Source organism: Scyliorhinus canicula, chromosome 12, assembly GCF_902713615.1.
Source record: "Scyliorhinus canicula chromosome 12, sScyCan1.1, whole genome shotgun sequence".
Lineage (NCBI taxonomy): Eukaryota > Metazoa > Chordata > Chondrichthyes > Carcharhiniformes > Scyliorhinidae > Scyliorhinus > Scyliorhinus canicula.
In genome coordinates this window covers 16506876-16521687 of record NC_052157.1, presented here as the reverse complement: position 1 = coordinate 16521687, position 14812 = coordinate 16506876, and the positions used below count along the sequence as shown (strand labels likewise).

The following is a 14812-nucleotide window of genomic DNA, read 5'->3' as shown; positions in this document are numbered from 1 at the left end:
TCATGTTTATTCTTCGCTAACATTTGACAATACCACGCCCCCCCCCCCCCCCCCCCCCCTTGAATGTGTGTGGAAATTGAATAAGAACAAATGGGGGCTCTTTTTTGTCAAACAGGCAGGGCAGGTTGCCACTACAACAGTGAACACACATAGAACATAGAACATAGAACATAGAACAGTACAGCACAGAACAGGCCCTTCGGCCCTCAATGTTGTGCCGAGCCATGATCACCCTACTCAAACCCACGTATCCACCCTATACCCGTAACCCAACAAACCCCCCCCCCTTTTAGAAAAAAACATAACCCACTCTCTGGTGGTAAAAGGCCCTCGACACCGTTCTGACATTGACCATGCGGCCTCCAATCAGAGATCAAGAGGGTAGAGGCTGCCAGCTGTGCCCCAGCAAGAGTCAGCACCCTTCAAAGGAGGAAAATCAGAGGGGAATTTACAGAGAAACAAAAGAGATGGAAGGAGCTGCTGGCGACAGTCGCTGGCTCTGAATAGATCCGTCCTTAAAAAAGCTAATGGTTCAAGGGAGACCGAGCAGTCCTCAGGTGAGGGCAAGCATTCATGGTAAATGTTGCTGAAGAAATGGAACTGGTCCTGGTCCTGAACCCCGTCATCTCATTCCAAGAGGATCTCGAAGAATTCCATCACCCGTTACGTGGAGTCATGAAGGAAGACGGATTGTATTGCACATTTCCGGATGAGTTCAGTGAAGGTGCTGATTTTAATCGTTGTTCAGTATTTACAGAGGTATTCGATATGTTTTCTAACTGTAAATGCTTCATAAAATTGCATACGACCCAAAAGAGGCTAAAAAGAGACACAGACATAACCATTTTACAAGCAGGATCATCTTCAATAGGCTGATCACCTAATTTTATCCGATCTCCAATGTTTCTTAGTACAAATTGCCACTCTTTCCTTCAATCTCCTTGCAGATTATGGTTTCTGTGTTTCCTTAACTCTTCACCCCAGTGCCCTTCCTTTTCTGTGGTTCAGAGCTGAACTGCGCCCCCCTGTGGCCAGCTAGCGAGGCTGCAGCTATTTATTCAATACATGAAAAAATGAAATGAAAATCACTTATTGTCACGAGTAGGCTTCAATGAAGTTACTGTGAAAAGCCCCTAGTCGCCACATTCCGGCGCCTGTCCGGGGAGGCTGGTACGGTAATCGAACCGTGCTGCTGGCCTGCTTGGTCTGCTTTCAAAGCCAGCGATTTAGCCGAGTGAGCTAAAATTCACAGCCTTGTTTTCAAATCCTCTGCCCCGTCTCTGTAATCTCCTCCAACCTTTGAGATATCTGCGCTCCTCTAATTCTAGCCTCTTGTGCATTCCCAGTCAAAATACTCCGCCTTTGGTGTCCATGCTTTCAGTTGCCCAGGCCCTGAGCTCTGTAATCCCCTTTCTAGACATCTCCACCTCTCTACCTCACCTTCTCCTTTAAGAATCTCCTGGGGTGGGATATTCCACCCGCGGAGTGTTTCGTGGTAGCGGAGGTGGCTTCCCACCATTAGCCGGCAGCGGGATCAGCAGATCCAGCCACTGTCAATGGAGTATCCCGTTCTATCCCCACCCCCACCGCAAAAATCTATGGCAGGAGTTCGGGTGGACCAGGAGATTCCGCCGGTGAGAATGGCTGGTTGGGTAAATCCAGCCATTACAATCTATCCCTTTGACTAAATGTTTGGTTATCTGACCTGTAACATCTCCTTCTGTGGCCTAGTGTCATCATAATTTGTTTTATTTCGCTCCTGTTTCAACATGTGAAAGGTTTCTAGAAATAAAATGTTGTTTTGTCTCCATTTCTCTCTCTACTGAAGAGTGCCGTAAAGAGGAGGTTTTACACCCGGATCATATTTGTCATAGAGGTTTTACAGCATGAAAAGAGGCCCATCGGCCCATCATGTCCGTGCTGGCCATCAAGCACCTATCGTATTTTCCAGCACTTGGTCCGTAGCCTTGTATACTTTGGAGTTTCAAGCGCTCATCATTAGGGGCTGGTTTAGCACACTGGGCTAAATAGCTGGCTTTTAAAGCAGACCAAGGCTGGCCAGCAGCACGGTTCGATTCCCGTACCAGCCTCCCCGAACAGGCGCCGGAATGTGGCGGCTAGGGGCTTTTCACAGTAACTTCATTGAAGCCTACTCGTTACAATAAGCGATTTTCATTTCATTTCATTTTAATTTCCATTTTCATCTGAATACTTCTTAAATGTTGGGAGGGTTCCTGCCTCTACCACCCTTTCAGGCAGTAAGTTCCAGACTCCCACCACCCTCTGGGTGAAAGGGTTGTTCCTCACATTACCTCTCCAGCCCATTATCTTAACTCTATGCCCCCTGGTTATTGACTCCTCCGCTAAGGGGGAAAGTACCTTCCTGTCCAACCCTATCTATGTCCCTCATAACTTTATACATCTCCATCAGGTCCCCCTCAGCCTTCTCTGCTCCAAGGAAAACAACCACAGCCTATCCAGTTTCCCTTGATAGCTGAAAGGATCCAGGCCAGGCAACATCCTGCCCAATCTCCTCTGCACCCTCTCCAGTGCAATCACTTTTTAAAAATAAATTTAGAGTACCCAATTCATTTTATCCAATTATGGGGCAATTTAGCATGGCCAATCCACCTACCCTGCACACCTTTGAGTTGTGGGGATGAAACCCACGCAAACACGGGGAGAATGTGCAAACTCCACACGGACAGTGAACCAGGGTCATCATCGAATCTGGGACCTCGAGGCAGCAGTGCTAACAACTACGCCACCGTGCTCCCCCTCCAGTGCAATCACTTCCTTCCTATAGTGTAGCTTCCAGAAGTGCACACAATACTCCAGCTGTGGCCTAACTAGTTAAATCCTTGTTCTTATATTCTATGCCTCGGTTAATAAAGGCAGGTATCACGTATGCCTTCTTAACCACCTTATCTACAAGGATCAATGTACATGCATACCAAGGTTGCTCTGGTCCTCTGTACTTTCTAGAGTCCTATCACTCATTGTATATTCCCTTGCCTTGTTAATCCTCCCAAAATGTACACTTCCCAGGGTTAAATTCCATTTACCACTGTTCTGCCCCATCTAACCAGCCCGTCTATATCATCCTGTAATCTAAGACTTGCCTCCTCACTATTTACCAAATCACCAATATTTGTGTCATTTGCAAACTTAAAAAAAAAAAAAATTTGGAGTACCCAATTCATTTTCTCCAATTAAGGAGCAATTTAGTGTGGCCAATCCACCTACCCTGCACATCTTTGGGGTGTGGGGGCAAAACCCACACAATCATGGGGAGAATGTGCTAAACTCCACACTGACAGTGACTCAGAGCCGGGATCGAACCTGTGACCTCGACGCATTTGCAAACTTACTGCTCTCACCTCCAACATTCACACCCAGATCATTAATGTACATAAACGGCACGGGACCCAGAACTGATCCCTGTATTCTGCGTATTCTGAGTCCTGTTTTATATTTTACAAAATAATTCTCAGGAAGTGGGTATCTCTGGCACGGTCAATATTTATTACCTGCTCCTAAATATCTTGAGTGAAACTAACAATCAAGCATATAAAATTCTGAAGGGAATAGATAGGATAGAAGCAGGGAGGTTGTTTCCACTGGAGGGTGAAACTAGAACTAGGGGGCACAGCCTCAAAATAAGGGAGAGCAGATTGAGGACTGCGTTGAGGAGGAACTCCTTCACCCAAAGGGTTGTGAATCTGTGGAACTCCCTGCCCAGTGAAGCACGTGAGGCTACCACGTTGTATGTTTTTAAGACAAAAATGGATAGATTTTTGAACAGTAAAGGAATTGAAGGTTATGGCAAGCGGGCGAGTAAGTGGAGCTGAGTCCACAAAAACATCAGCCATGATCTTATTGAATGGCGGAGCAGGCCCGAGGGGCCAGATGGCCGACTCCTGCTCCTAGTTCTTATGTTCTAACCACATTACTGTGGGTCTGGAGTCACATGTAGGCCTGACCAGGTAAGTATGGCAGATTCCCTTCCTTAAAGGGAATTAATCAACCAGGAAGGTTTTTAAGCTTTACATTCATTCTCTCCATCTTTTCAGGCGCCTGGCCCAAATTGTCAAACTGATAATGCTGAGAATTGAACTTCTGCTCCCTGTAATAATAATAATCTTTATTATTGTCACAAGTAGGCTGACGTTAACACTGCAATGAAGTTATTGTGAAAAGCCCCTAGTCGCCATATTCCGGCGCCTGTTCGGTTACACCGAGGGAGAATTCAGAGTGTCCGATTCACCAAACAGCACGTCTTTCAGGACATGTGGGAGGAAACCGGAGCACCCGGAGGAAACGCACGCAGACAAGGGGAGAATGTGCAGACTCTGCACAGACAGTGACCCAAGCCGACAATCAAATCTGGGACTCTGGCCCTGTGAAGCAACAGTGCTAACCACTGTGCTACCGGGCCGCAATGATGATAGTAGGCATCTAGGTGGCGAAAGGTAACCATCTCGCTACTGCAATGCTCCATCAGCGTTGGACCTGTGCTCATAAGAAGCCCATTAATACTTCATGAGCATTAACATAGTGTTAATTGTATATTAACTTTGTTTAATTGTACGCAGGTGGTGGGCATAAACTGGTGATTCGCTTGAATCCTTGTAGGTAGGCACAGAGTGCAACTGTGGTCGTTGGGTTGGGAGATTTATGTTTGTAACATGGATGTGGAAGTGCAGTATGCTTGGCATACTGCTCATGTCATTGAACTAGTAATCCAGAGACCCAGGCTAATGTTTTGGAGACAAGGAGTTCAAATCTTCTCACAGTAGCTGGCAGAATTCAAATTAAAATAATAAATATGGAATTGAAAGCTCGTCTCGCTGATGGCGATCATGAAACTATAGTTAAAAGCAAATTACTGCGGATGCTGGAATCTGAAACCAATATTGGACAATCTCAGCGGGCCTGACAGCATCTGTGGAGAGAGAGGGGCGCTGACGTTTCGAGTCCGGATGACTCTTTGCCAAAGCCCTTTGATTGTTGCAACCCCACTAATAAATACTCAAGGAAATCTGTCATCCTTGCCTGGTCTGACCCCCATGGGACTCCAGATCCACGGCAATGTGGTCAACTCTTAACTGCCCTATGAAACGGCAGTTCAAGGGTAGGTGGAGATGGGCAATAAATTGGCTTTGCATCCCATGAAAAACTAACTGCTAAAAAAAATCTTTGTTAATAAATTTAAGCGAGTCATGATTGGCTCCAGTTCCATCCTTCATAATTGGCTTTGTGGAATGGAACACACAGCTCACCTTATTGTTGAGTGTCTCCATTTGCAGCAGATTTTGTCGGTGGGCTGTCCGCATAATGGACACTGTACAATGCAGCCTCTTCTTCCCCCGGCACCTATAGATTTAAAGATGTTGCCAAGAGTTAAATGGATTGGAAACCAGCTTCTCTGAAACAACCATTAACCGTGAAGGGTGGAAGCAATAAGTCCAGAGAATCCTGGGCGTCGAGGGAGATCCAAGGTTGGGTAAAGGGGGAAAAAAGGGAGGCCTATGGCAGATATCGAGGGCTCAAAACAGCGGAAGCCCTAGAAGAATATAGGAAGTGCAGGGAGTTACTTAAGAAAGAAATTAGGAGAACGAAGAGGGGGCATGAAAAAGCACTGGCGGGTAAAATAAAGGAAAATCCAAAGGTGACCGGGGTAAGAGTGGGCCTATTAGGGAGCAAGGTGGCAAATTGTGTGTGGAACTGGAAGATATAGGTGCTTCGTATCTGTGTTCACTATGGATAAAGATGATGCATGTGGGAATCAAAATCATGGAGACTTAACATGGAGAGGGAGGAGGTATTAACAGTTTTAACGGGCCAAAACGTGGATAAATCCCAGGCCCAGATTAAATATATCCCAGGTTGCTGTGGGAGGCAAGGGAGAAGTTGGCAGGGGCTTTGACAAAAATGTTCAATTATTCTCTGGTCACAGGAGAGGTGCCAGAGGACAGCTAATGTGGTGGCATTATTCAAGAAGGCACGTAGAGGCGAATCAGAAAATTACAGGACAGTGAGTCTAACTAATAGGGGATGGTTTAGCTCACTGGGCTAAATCGCTGGCTTTTAAAGCAGACCAAGCAGGCCAGCAGCACGGTTCGATTCCCATACCAGCCTCCCCAGACAGGCGCTGGAATGTGGCGACTAGGGGCTTTTCACAGTAACTTCATTGAAGCCTACTCGTGATAATAAGCGATTTTCATTTCATTTCATTTCGACTTCAGTGGCAGGGGTACTACTGCAAAAAACTGAGGCACAGAATTAATCTCCACTTGGAGAGGCCAGAATAATCAAGGATAGCCGGCATGGTTTTAATTGAATTTTTTGAGTAGGTAACTAGGTGTATCGATGAGGGTAGTGTGGTTGATGTAGGCTACATGGACTTTAGTAAGGCTTTTGACAAGGTCCCACATGGGAGGCCGATGAAGAAGGTAAGAGCCCATGGGATCCAGGACAATTGGCAAACTGGATCCAAACTGGCTTAGTGGTAGGAGGCAGAGGGTGATGGTTGAAGGTTGTTTATGTCCAGTGGTGTTCTACAGGGATTGGTAGCATACATCGATGATTCTGGATGTGAATGTAGGAGGTGTGATAAGTAATTGAGGAAGGGAAGTTAATGAGTTGCCAATTTAGAAGCATGCTGGGAATATTGAATATATTTTAACACTGTTTTTGAGCGAAAATAAGTAGGTCAAGTAATGTAAACTAAATACTGCTTAGTATTTTGTACTCGGCCTTATTATGATAATAAGTTGTTCTTCCGAAGGACAACAAAATGCGTACTCGAATTGTTTTTAAACCAAGGGCAAAACATTCATATTTCCTCTTGCGTATGTTTCCAAGCTTTATCTCTTCAAAGTTGTTTATTTCACACTATAAATATAATGGTTTTGGACTGTATAACTCAGAGTGCAGTGCACTAGCTTTTGAAGCTGGAACACTCTCTCTCCACAAATATATTTGTGTCAATAAATTTACTTAAAATCGAACCTCGAGGAATTTGTCTTTATTATGATTTCCACGACAGTAAGTTTGCAGATGACGCAGAAATTGGTGGTGTGGCAAACAGCGAGGAGCCAGGCTTAGATTACAGGAAGGTGTAGATGGGCTGGTTAGACAGGCAGAAGAGTGGCAAATGGAATTTAACCATGAAAAGTGTGAGGTAATGCATTTTGGGAGGACACAATTATGAGAGACATTGGGTGGATAGGAAGGTATTTATCCCTGATTGGAGGGGACAATAACCAGGGGGCAGAGAGTTAATGTAATGTGCTAGAGAGGGGATGTGAGGAAAAACCCTTTCACCCAGAGGGTGGTGGGAGCCTGGAACTCACTGCCTGAAAGGGTGGCAGTGGCGTGAACCCTCCCAGCATTTAACAAGTATTTAGATGAGCACTTAAAATACCAAAGTGTACAAGGCGACGGACCAAGTGCTGGAAATTGGAATTATGGTTGGCCCGGATGCGATGGGCTGAAGGGCCACTTTGCGCGCTGGAAAACCTCTTATGACTCTAATCTTCATTGCAGAGGTCTCATTTCGTTCACAAAACAACATTTTCTTTCAGACTTTTAAACTCACTGACCACCCTTTTAGATGTCAAATCCAAGGGACTGTGCAAGGAGGTTAGATCAATGGAATAAAGTTCATGATCGGAGAGGGTGTACATGAGCAGTGCGCAGGACGGGCTTAATGGGCAGAATGATATTCCTTTATTCCAGTAGAATAAGAACAAATTACTACGAACGCTGGAGATCTGAAATAAAAACAGGAAGTGCTGGAAATGCCCAGCAGGTCTGGCAGAGAGAGAGAATAAAGTTTTTTTTAATTTAAAAAAAATAAATTTAGAGTACTCAATTCACTTTTTCCAATTAAGGGGCAATTTAGAGTGGCCTAGCCTGCACATCTTTGGGTTGTGGGGGCCAAACCCACGCAAACATGGGGTGAATGTGCAAACTCCACACGGACAGTGACCCAGAGCCAGGATCGAACCTGGGACCTCAGCGCTGTGAGGCAGCAGGGCTAACCCACTGCGCCACCGTGCTGCCCTGTTTTTTAAAAGTTTTTATAAATTTAGAGTACCCAATTCATTTTTTCCAATTAAGGGGCAATTTAGAGTGGCCAATCCGCCTAGCCTGCACATCTTTGGGTTGTGGGGGTGAAACCCACGCAAACACGGGGGGAATATGCAAACTCCACACGGACAGTGACCCAGAGCCAGGATCGAACCTGAGACCTCGGTGCCGTGGGGCAGCAGGGCTCACCCACTGCACCACTGTGCTGCCTGAGGGAGAATAAAGTTAACGTTTGGAGTCCAATATGATGCCTCTTCAGAACTGTGGGTCCGATTGTCTGGCCTGCCAGTGGGGAGAGGGGGGGGCATCATTGTGGGCAGGTGGGACAGGAGAATTTGGAGAGAGGCCTTGGTCACTCTCCAGATTTTCCTATGCAATGGTGCCCGCCACGTGTGTGTGTGTGTGTGTGCCTGAGTGTGTATCGTTCTCTCCACAGATGCTGCCAGACCTGCTGGCTTTTCCAGTGCTTTCCGTTTTCTTCTATTGCAGTTTGCCTACGTTCTTGGAAGAGAATCAGTGGAATTTACAGAGTTTTCCTTTACAGTCAGGAATCCCCCAACACTGGGTATCCTGAAGATAATAAAACAGCTTCAGTTTTCAGCAAACATTCCGATGCACGTAACATGTAAATTGGGATGAACAAACTGGAGAGTTCAAGGCTGCCTCTGCTGCTGCATTCAGTGAGGTTAATAATTGGGTGGTGTATGAGGTTTAAGAATTAAATTCAATTTGGGTACCCAGTTGGGCTGGATTATTATACCCCAGGGAATCACTTGGTGCTAAATGGGCTTCATCGCAGAACGATACAGCAGCGACGGAGACCATTCGGCCCGTCACGCCTGCGCTGGCTATTACACAGTGCGATCCAAATAGCAACATTGCCAATTTCTCTCTGCATCGCCCTGCAATTTGTTCCTCTTCAATCCAATTCTCTTCTGAAAGTGGCGACGGACTCGGCTTTCACCACATTTTCAGGCAGTGCAGTCCACATCACAACAACTTGGGTTTTTGAAAATGTTACCTGGTTCTTTTGCCTTTCAATTTTGTGTCTCACAAATCCTTTCTCATTATTTATTCAATCCAGGCTTGAAGTATGAAATAGAGCAGAGGGACTGCAGGAGAGAGAGAGAGAGCGGATTGAGCTGACTGCGCCCCCCCCCCTCCATCTTTCTAACAGTGCAAGGTTGAAAGGGGCAGGAAAGAAACCAGGAAGTGGCGATTAGCTGATGTTGAGCTTAAGCCCGCAGGATGCAGAATGAAGGGGAACCTGGTGGACATATGGGGCTCGAGAGGATTTAAAGGGCCAGGAAAGAAAGAATTAGTGTGGGAGAAGACTCTAATTCTACAAATCAGAATTTATGACGCTGGTGAGGAGCTAGTTTGTTAATATTTGTATGTGCCGCTGTGTCTGAAAGATCCGAAAAATGAAGCGATATTCCGTGTTAGTGAAGCAGTCACTTAACTGAGACGATCGTTTGACTCGACTTAATTACTAAAATCACGCAAAGAGAAACATACTCCAGTTAAGGCATTAATATATCCACAGGCGAGCTCTGACAAGTGCATCAATGGCAAAAAAAAACTTTTAAATATGTCCAGTTATAAAAGTGCAAGGCCAATGGAGATATAGCAGGAGATGGGGCTGACTGGATGGCCAGTATGGAATCAATGGGCCAAATGGTCTCCTCTGTGTCATAATTATATTGTAACCCATTGAAAGCAGGAGAAGGTACAGTTCCCGGTGCCAGTGGTGAGGAATGACCAACTCCAGTTTTGCTGTTACTTTGCACCCCCGCATCTACCTACCTCCCAGTACACCTCGTCTTCAAAGCAGTTTTCATCTGATGGATCGCCCCAGAATGGCAACTTCAGAATAAAACCTTCAGGGGAAATTAAACATCAACAGCAATCAGTGGCTTTCAAACAAACTTTGAACTGATAAAACTTTCCCGGGTTGACTGGACTGTAAAATTAGGCTGGGCTATTTACGTGGCAGTAAAAGATGCTAAAGGAAAATATGAAGCTAAGGGACACTGTCTTCTTTTAGGCCGATTGGACCAACCTTTCCAGATTGCCAGCCTTGCAATCTCCGCACGACAGCACCTCGTGAGAGGACACAAGCTTAATACTGTGAAGGGCAGGTTGAGGGGCAGAAGCCAGAAGGAATTTCTTTGGGCAGAGGATTAAACAATGGCTCTAACTGGTTAGCAGGCAGGGTGAATGAGCTGAGGTAAAGCTGTAGGCAGTAACGGAAAGACGACAGGTAATGTATCGAGAAGAAATGGGACCAGATGGACTTTTGCATCTAAATGCAATCGTGTCAAAGATCCCTTGCAATGTATGATACCTGATTATTTTTTTAATAGGCTGTTATTGCACAGATTAGAATACACCAAATAACAATTTGTACTTATTCTTTCAATGTGACATACTCTGCAAGCGGTTTTCTTCTGGCTTTTCATAATTACTCTAATGTAATGGCACAGAAACTCCACAAGGTGGCAGGCAGAGACCAGCCTTTTTTTTTAATGGGATCTGATTGTGGCTTCTGAAACTCAGTCGTGTGGTTTCCAAAAAGGCGTAGTGCCTTAAAGAAAATAGACAGGCAAACCTTCACCCAGTATCGCTAACAAACGCACACAGCCTTGTTTTAAACATGCCATGTTGCCATCCATACATGGTCGCTTTCTGCTGAACAAGAGACTGGAATTTAACGTACGTTTCTTTTAGGTTTGGGTAGGATGTATTCGGGGCAGCTGTCGCACTGTGACAGTGAGGTCATTTAATCAGCTGTATGCTTTCTCGCCTGAGAAGGAATTGGCCCTTTGCCCGTGTACAATTGCGCACCGTTTTGACTCATTGGCCAGCATTCCTGCCTCAGGCTCCCCAGATTCTCAGGTCAAGTCCCACTCTGGAGTTCCGAACACAGAAATCAAGACTGACGCTGCGCTGTCAGAGGCACTGCCCTTTGAATGAGTCATTGAACCGAGACTGCTCGGGTGGATGTAAAAGATCCCAGGGCACTACTTTGAAGACTGTATGCAGCTACTACCACACCCACAGGCTTGAAAAAACAGCTCAGAGAAATAAAAATCCACATATAGAAATAACTATATCTGATCTGATTTCTGTTGAAGTGGGTTACCTAGGGCAGAGGCACATGCAATAAATAGTATATAACCCACATGTATTTATATATATATATATATCTTCATAATTAACTATGAGGTGTTTGCAAGGCATCAAGGAACCTAGCTAACTAACTTGACCACATTCCTCATATGGGCTGTCTCACACAGAAATACACAAAAGTGCACATTCAGCAGAACGCTCCTGATCAGCAACCCTCAGGCAGATGTTCCTGTGGAACGATGACAATGGTACCAGCCTGGAACAAGATTGAGTAGGGAACTGTGTATGCACAAGACCCAAGGACGGTCGATAAGGGGATCTGGAGCATGACATAAAGGCACAAGTAACCCCCTTAGTTGTCCATGAGATGATCATGAAGTTCGCTGGTGCCCAGTAAGCAGTTTCATTTGTCCGAAAGGTCAATGTATGTAATCTGTAATCATTAGAATTGGATTGTGTCCAGCGGGGATGGGATGAGCAACCGTCTGAAATTGTACAGCCATGATTCTCTTTGGTCGGTGGAGAAGAATCTGGTTATCCCAGTTGCCTGCTCCCCGCCAGTGTAATAAATAAACTGTTTGATGCCTGGAGCAGACCCGAGTGTCAAGTGATTCTTTTTGGATTCATTCCCATTAACATTGCCATGACAGAGACGTGGCTGCAGGGCGACCAAGACTGGGATCTGAATTTGCAAGCATCGTGACATTCAGAGAGAAAGGCAGGAAAAGGTGGAGGGGTAACCGTCTTAATTAAGAATGACATTGGCACAATAGAGATGGCCATAGTTCTGGAGATTAAGCAGAGTTTGGAGAGGTCAGGTTTGTATCCATTAGAGTTTAGAAGAGTAAGAGACAACTTGAATAAGTTTCCGTGGAGATGGGGGATAATAAAGGCAAGAAGTCACTTTGGGAGCGGGGGTGGGGGTGGGGGGGGGGGGGGGGGGGGGGTTTTAAATCGGCCCCCTAACAATAAACACACCACAGGACATGGTTTACTGCAAGTAGACTGGGGGCTTGTGATAACGGTACAGCTGTAATCATGGGTGATTTTAATCTACATTTTGATTGGACAAATCAGATTGACAAAATTATATATGAACTAGGGGCCAGGGGTAGGCCACTCGGCCCCTTGAGCCTACTCCACCATTCAATAAGATCATGCCTCCACGCGCTACCCCTGCATCCAGGCTGCTGAAGCGGCGCGGCAAGCCCCTTACGAGGCAGAACGGGTACAAATTATTAAATCTTTTCAGGCTCTGGATCTGAACGATGGCGGCCATTTCGCGCGCTTTTCGCAGAGTCCCGCGCTGACACGCAGCGAACGTGGTGATGTTACAGACTGCTTCACGCAGGTGCGCACCTCGCTGGATCGCCCCGCGCATGCGCGGTGGCGCGATGAACGTCCCGACGCTCTGGCGTGCAGCAACTGCGGCTCCGCCCACTTAAAGCGGCAATGTCCCGCGAAGACCCGCGGGCATTGTGGCAAATGCGGCCACTACGCTGCAATGTGCAGATCTTCCCTGCCTGCTGTTTTGAGGAGGTCCACCCAGCCCCACAGAGACGTCAGGGCTATCCAACCTGCCATCAATGAACCTACTCCAGACCTTGCTTCCGACTGTGCCTGCGATGACCCACAGGTCCCGTTCCAAGTTGGCATCGTTACCACGAACATGATGTTCCCCAAGTGTGGCACTGAACCCGTCCACGTCCACAGCGTCAGCCAGGATGATGAGTGGTGTGCCACCCTTACGGGCAACCGGTCCCCTGTCAGGTTCTGCTTGGACACTCTCATTGCATCGTCTGATTTCCGCAAGCTCTGCGTACAGCCTGCCGTCCTGCCATCTGCGTGTAAATTGCTTGACTACAATGGCAACGCCATCGCTGCCCGCGGGTCCTGCCGCCTCGAGGTGACACATCGTGCTCACACAGTCATTCTCCCATTTGAGATTGTTGCTGCCTCAAAATCCTCCTTGCTTGGTGCACAGGCATGCAAGCTGCTCCACTTAGTGCAGGGAGTACACTCTCTCTTCAAGCAATGTGTCTGCATCTTCTGACACAGACAGAGTCGAGTTGCGATGGGCGCAACTCGACTCCATCATCCAGCAGTACCATGATGTCTTCAAGGGCATGGGCGTGCTCGCGTACACGTATAAAATCTTACTCAAGCCCAACGCTACGCTTGTCGTTCACGCACCTCACAGCGTCCCTTAAGGACCGCCTCAAGCAACAGCTCCAGGACCTCCAGGACCAAGGAGTTATTTCTAGGGTCACTGAACCCACAGATTGGGTAAGTCCATGGTCTGCGTTAAGAAGCCGTCCGACGAGCTGCGGATCTGTATTGATCCTAAAGATCGGAATCAGAATATCATGCGGGATCACTACCCGATTCCGAAACGTGAGGAGCTCACGTCTGAGATGGCCCACGCCAAACTCTTCTCAAACCTGGATGCCTCGAATGGTTTCTGGCAGATCCAACTAGATGAGTCAAGCAGGAAGCTGTGTACGTTCAACACACCCTTTGGCAGGTTCTGCTACAACCGAATGCCATTCGGCATCATCTCTGCGTCCGAAGTTTTCCATCGAATAATGGAGCAGATGATGGAGGGGATCGACGGCGTCCGGGTATATGTCGACGAGATTATTATCTGGTCAACCACCCCGCAGGAACACATTGCCCGCCTCAAGCGCGTTTTCAGGCGCATTCACGAACACGGCCTCCGCCTCAATAGGGCCAAATGCTCCTTCAGCCAGTCGAACATTAAGTTTCTGGGGGATCACATCTCCCAACAGGGGGTGCGTCCGGATGAGGACAAGATTGCAGCAATCATGTCCATGAAGATGCCCGAGGACAAGAAAACGATCGTCCGGTTCCTGGGCGTGGTGAATTTCCTCAGGAAGTTCATACCGAATCTCGCCTCACACACCACGGCCCTCAGAGGCCTGGTTCGCAAAACCACAGATTTCTGATGGCTCCCCGCTCACGAGCTTGAATGGCGGGAGCTGAAGGCCAAGCTTTCTACGGCCCCAGTGTTGGCCTTTATCGACCCGACCAAAGAGACCAAAATCTCTACTGATGCCAGTCAGTCGGGGATTGGAGCCATGCTCATGCAACGAGACGAAGCCTCGTCATGGGCCCCCGTTGCGTATGCATCGCGGGCAATGACTCCCACAGAGCAGCGCTATGCGCAAATTGAGAAAGAGTGTCTTGGCCTTCTCACTGGAGTTGTGAAGTTCCACGACTACGTCTATGGACTTCCGCAGTTCACGATTGAAACCGACCACCGCCCGCTTGTAAATATTATCAAAAAGGACTTGAATGACATGACGCCTCGCCTCCAGCGTATCCTACTCAGGTACGACTTTCAACTGATCTATACCCCTGGCAAGGACCTTGTCGTTGCCGATGCCCTCTCAAGGTCGATCACAACTCCGTGTGATCACGACGGCTTCATTTGCCAAATAGATGCTCACGTTCAGCTTGCAGCCTCCCATTTGCCAGCTTCGGATGCACGACTGATGCAAATTTGCCGCGAGACAGCGGCTGACCCAGTTCTGCAGCGGGTGATGCGTCTAATGTCAGACGG

General features: G+C 47.2%; 1 protein-coding gene across 1 annotated transcript in view; it reads right to left on the bottom strand.

Moving 5' to 3' along the window:
* Nucleotides 1-714: 714 nt before the first annotated feature.
* rhcgb (Rh family, C glycoprotein b) overlaps nt 715-14812 on the bottom strand; it is a 38979-nt gene continuing 24881 nt past the window's right edge. The window contains 3 exon segments of the mRNA XM_038814130.1: nt 715-819; nt 5283-5376; nt 9904-9977. Coding sequence (XP_038670058.1) covers nt 5284-5376; nt 9904-9977 — 167 coding nt within the window. The 3' untranslated portion in view covers nt 715-819; nt 5283.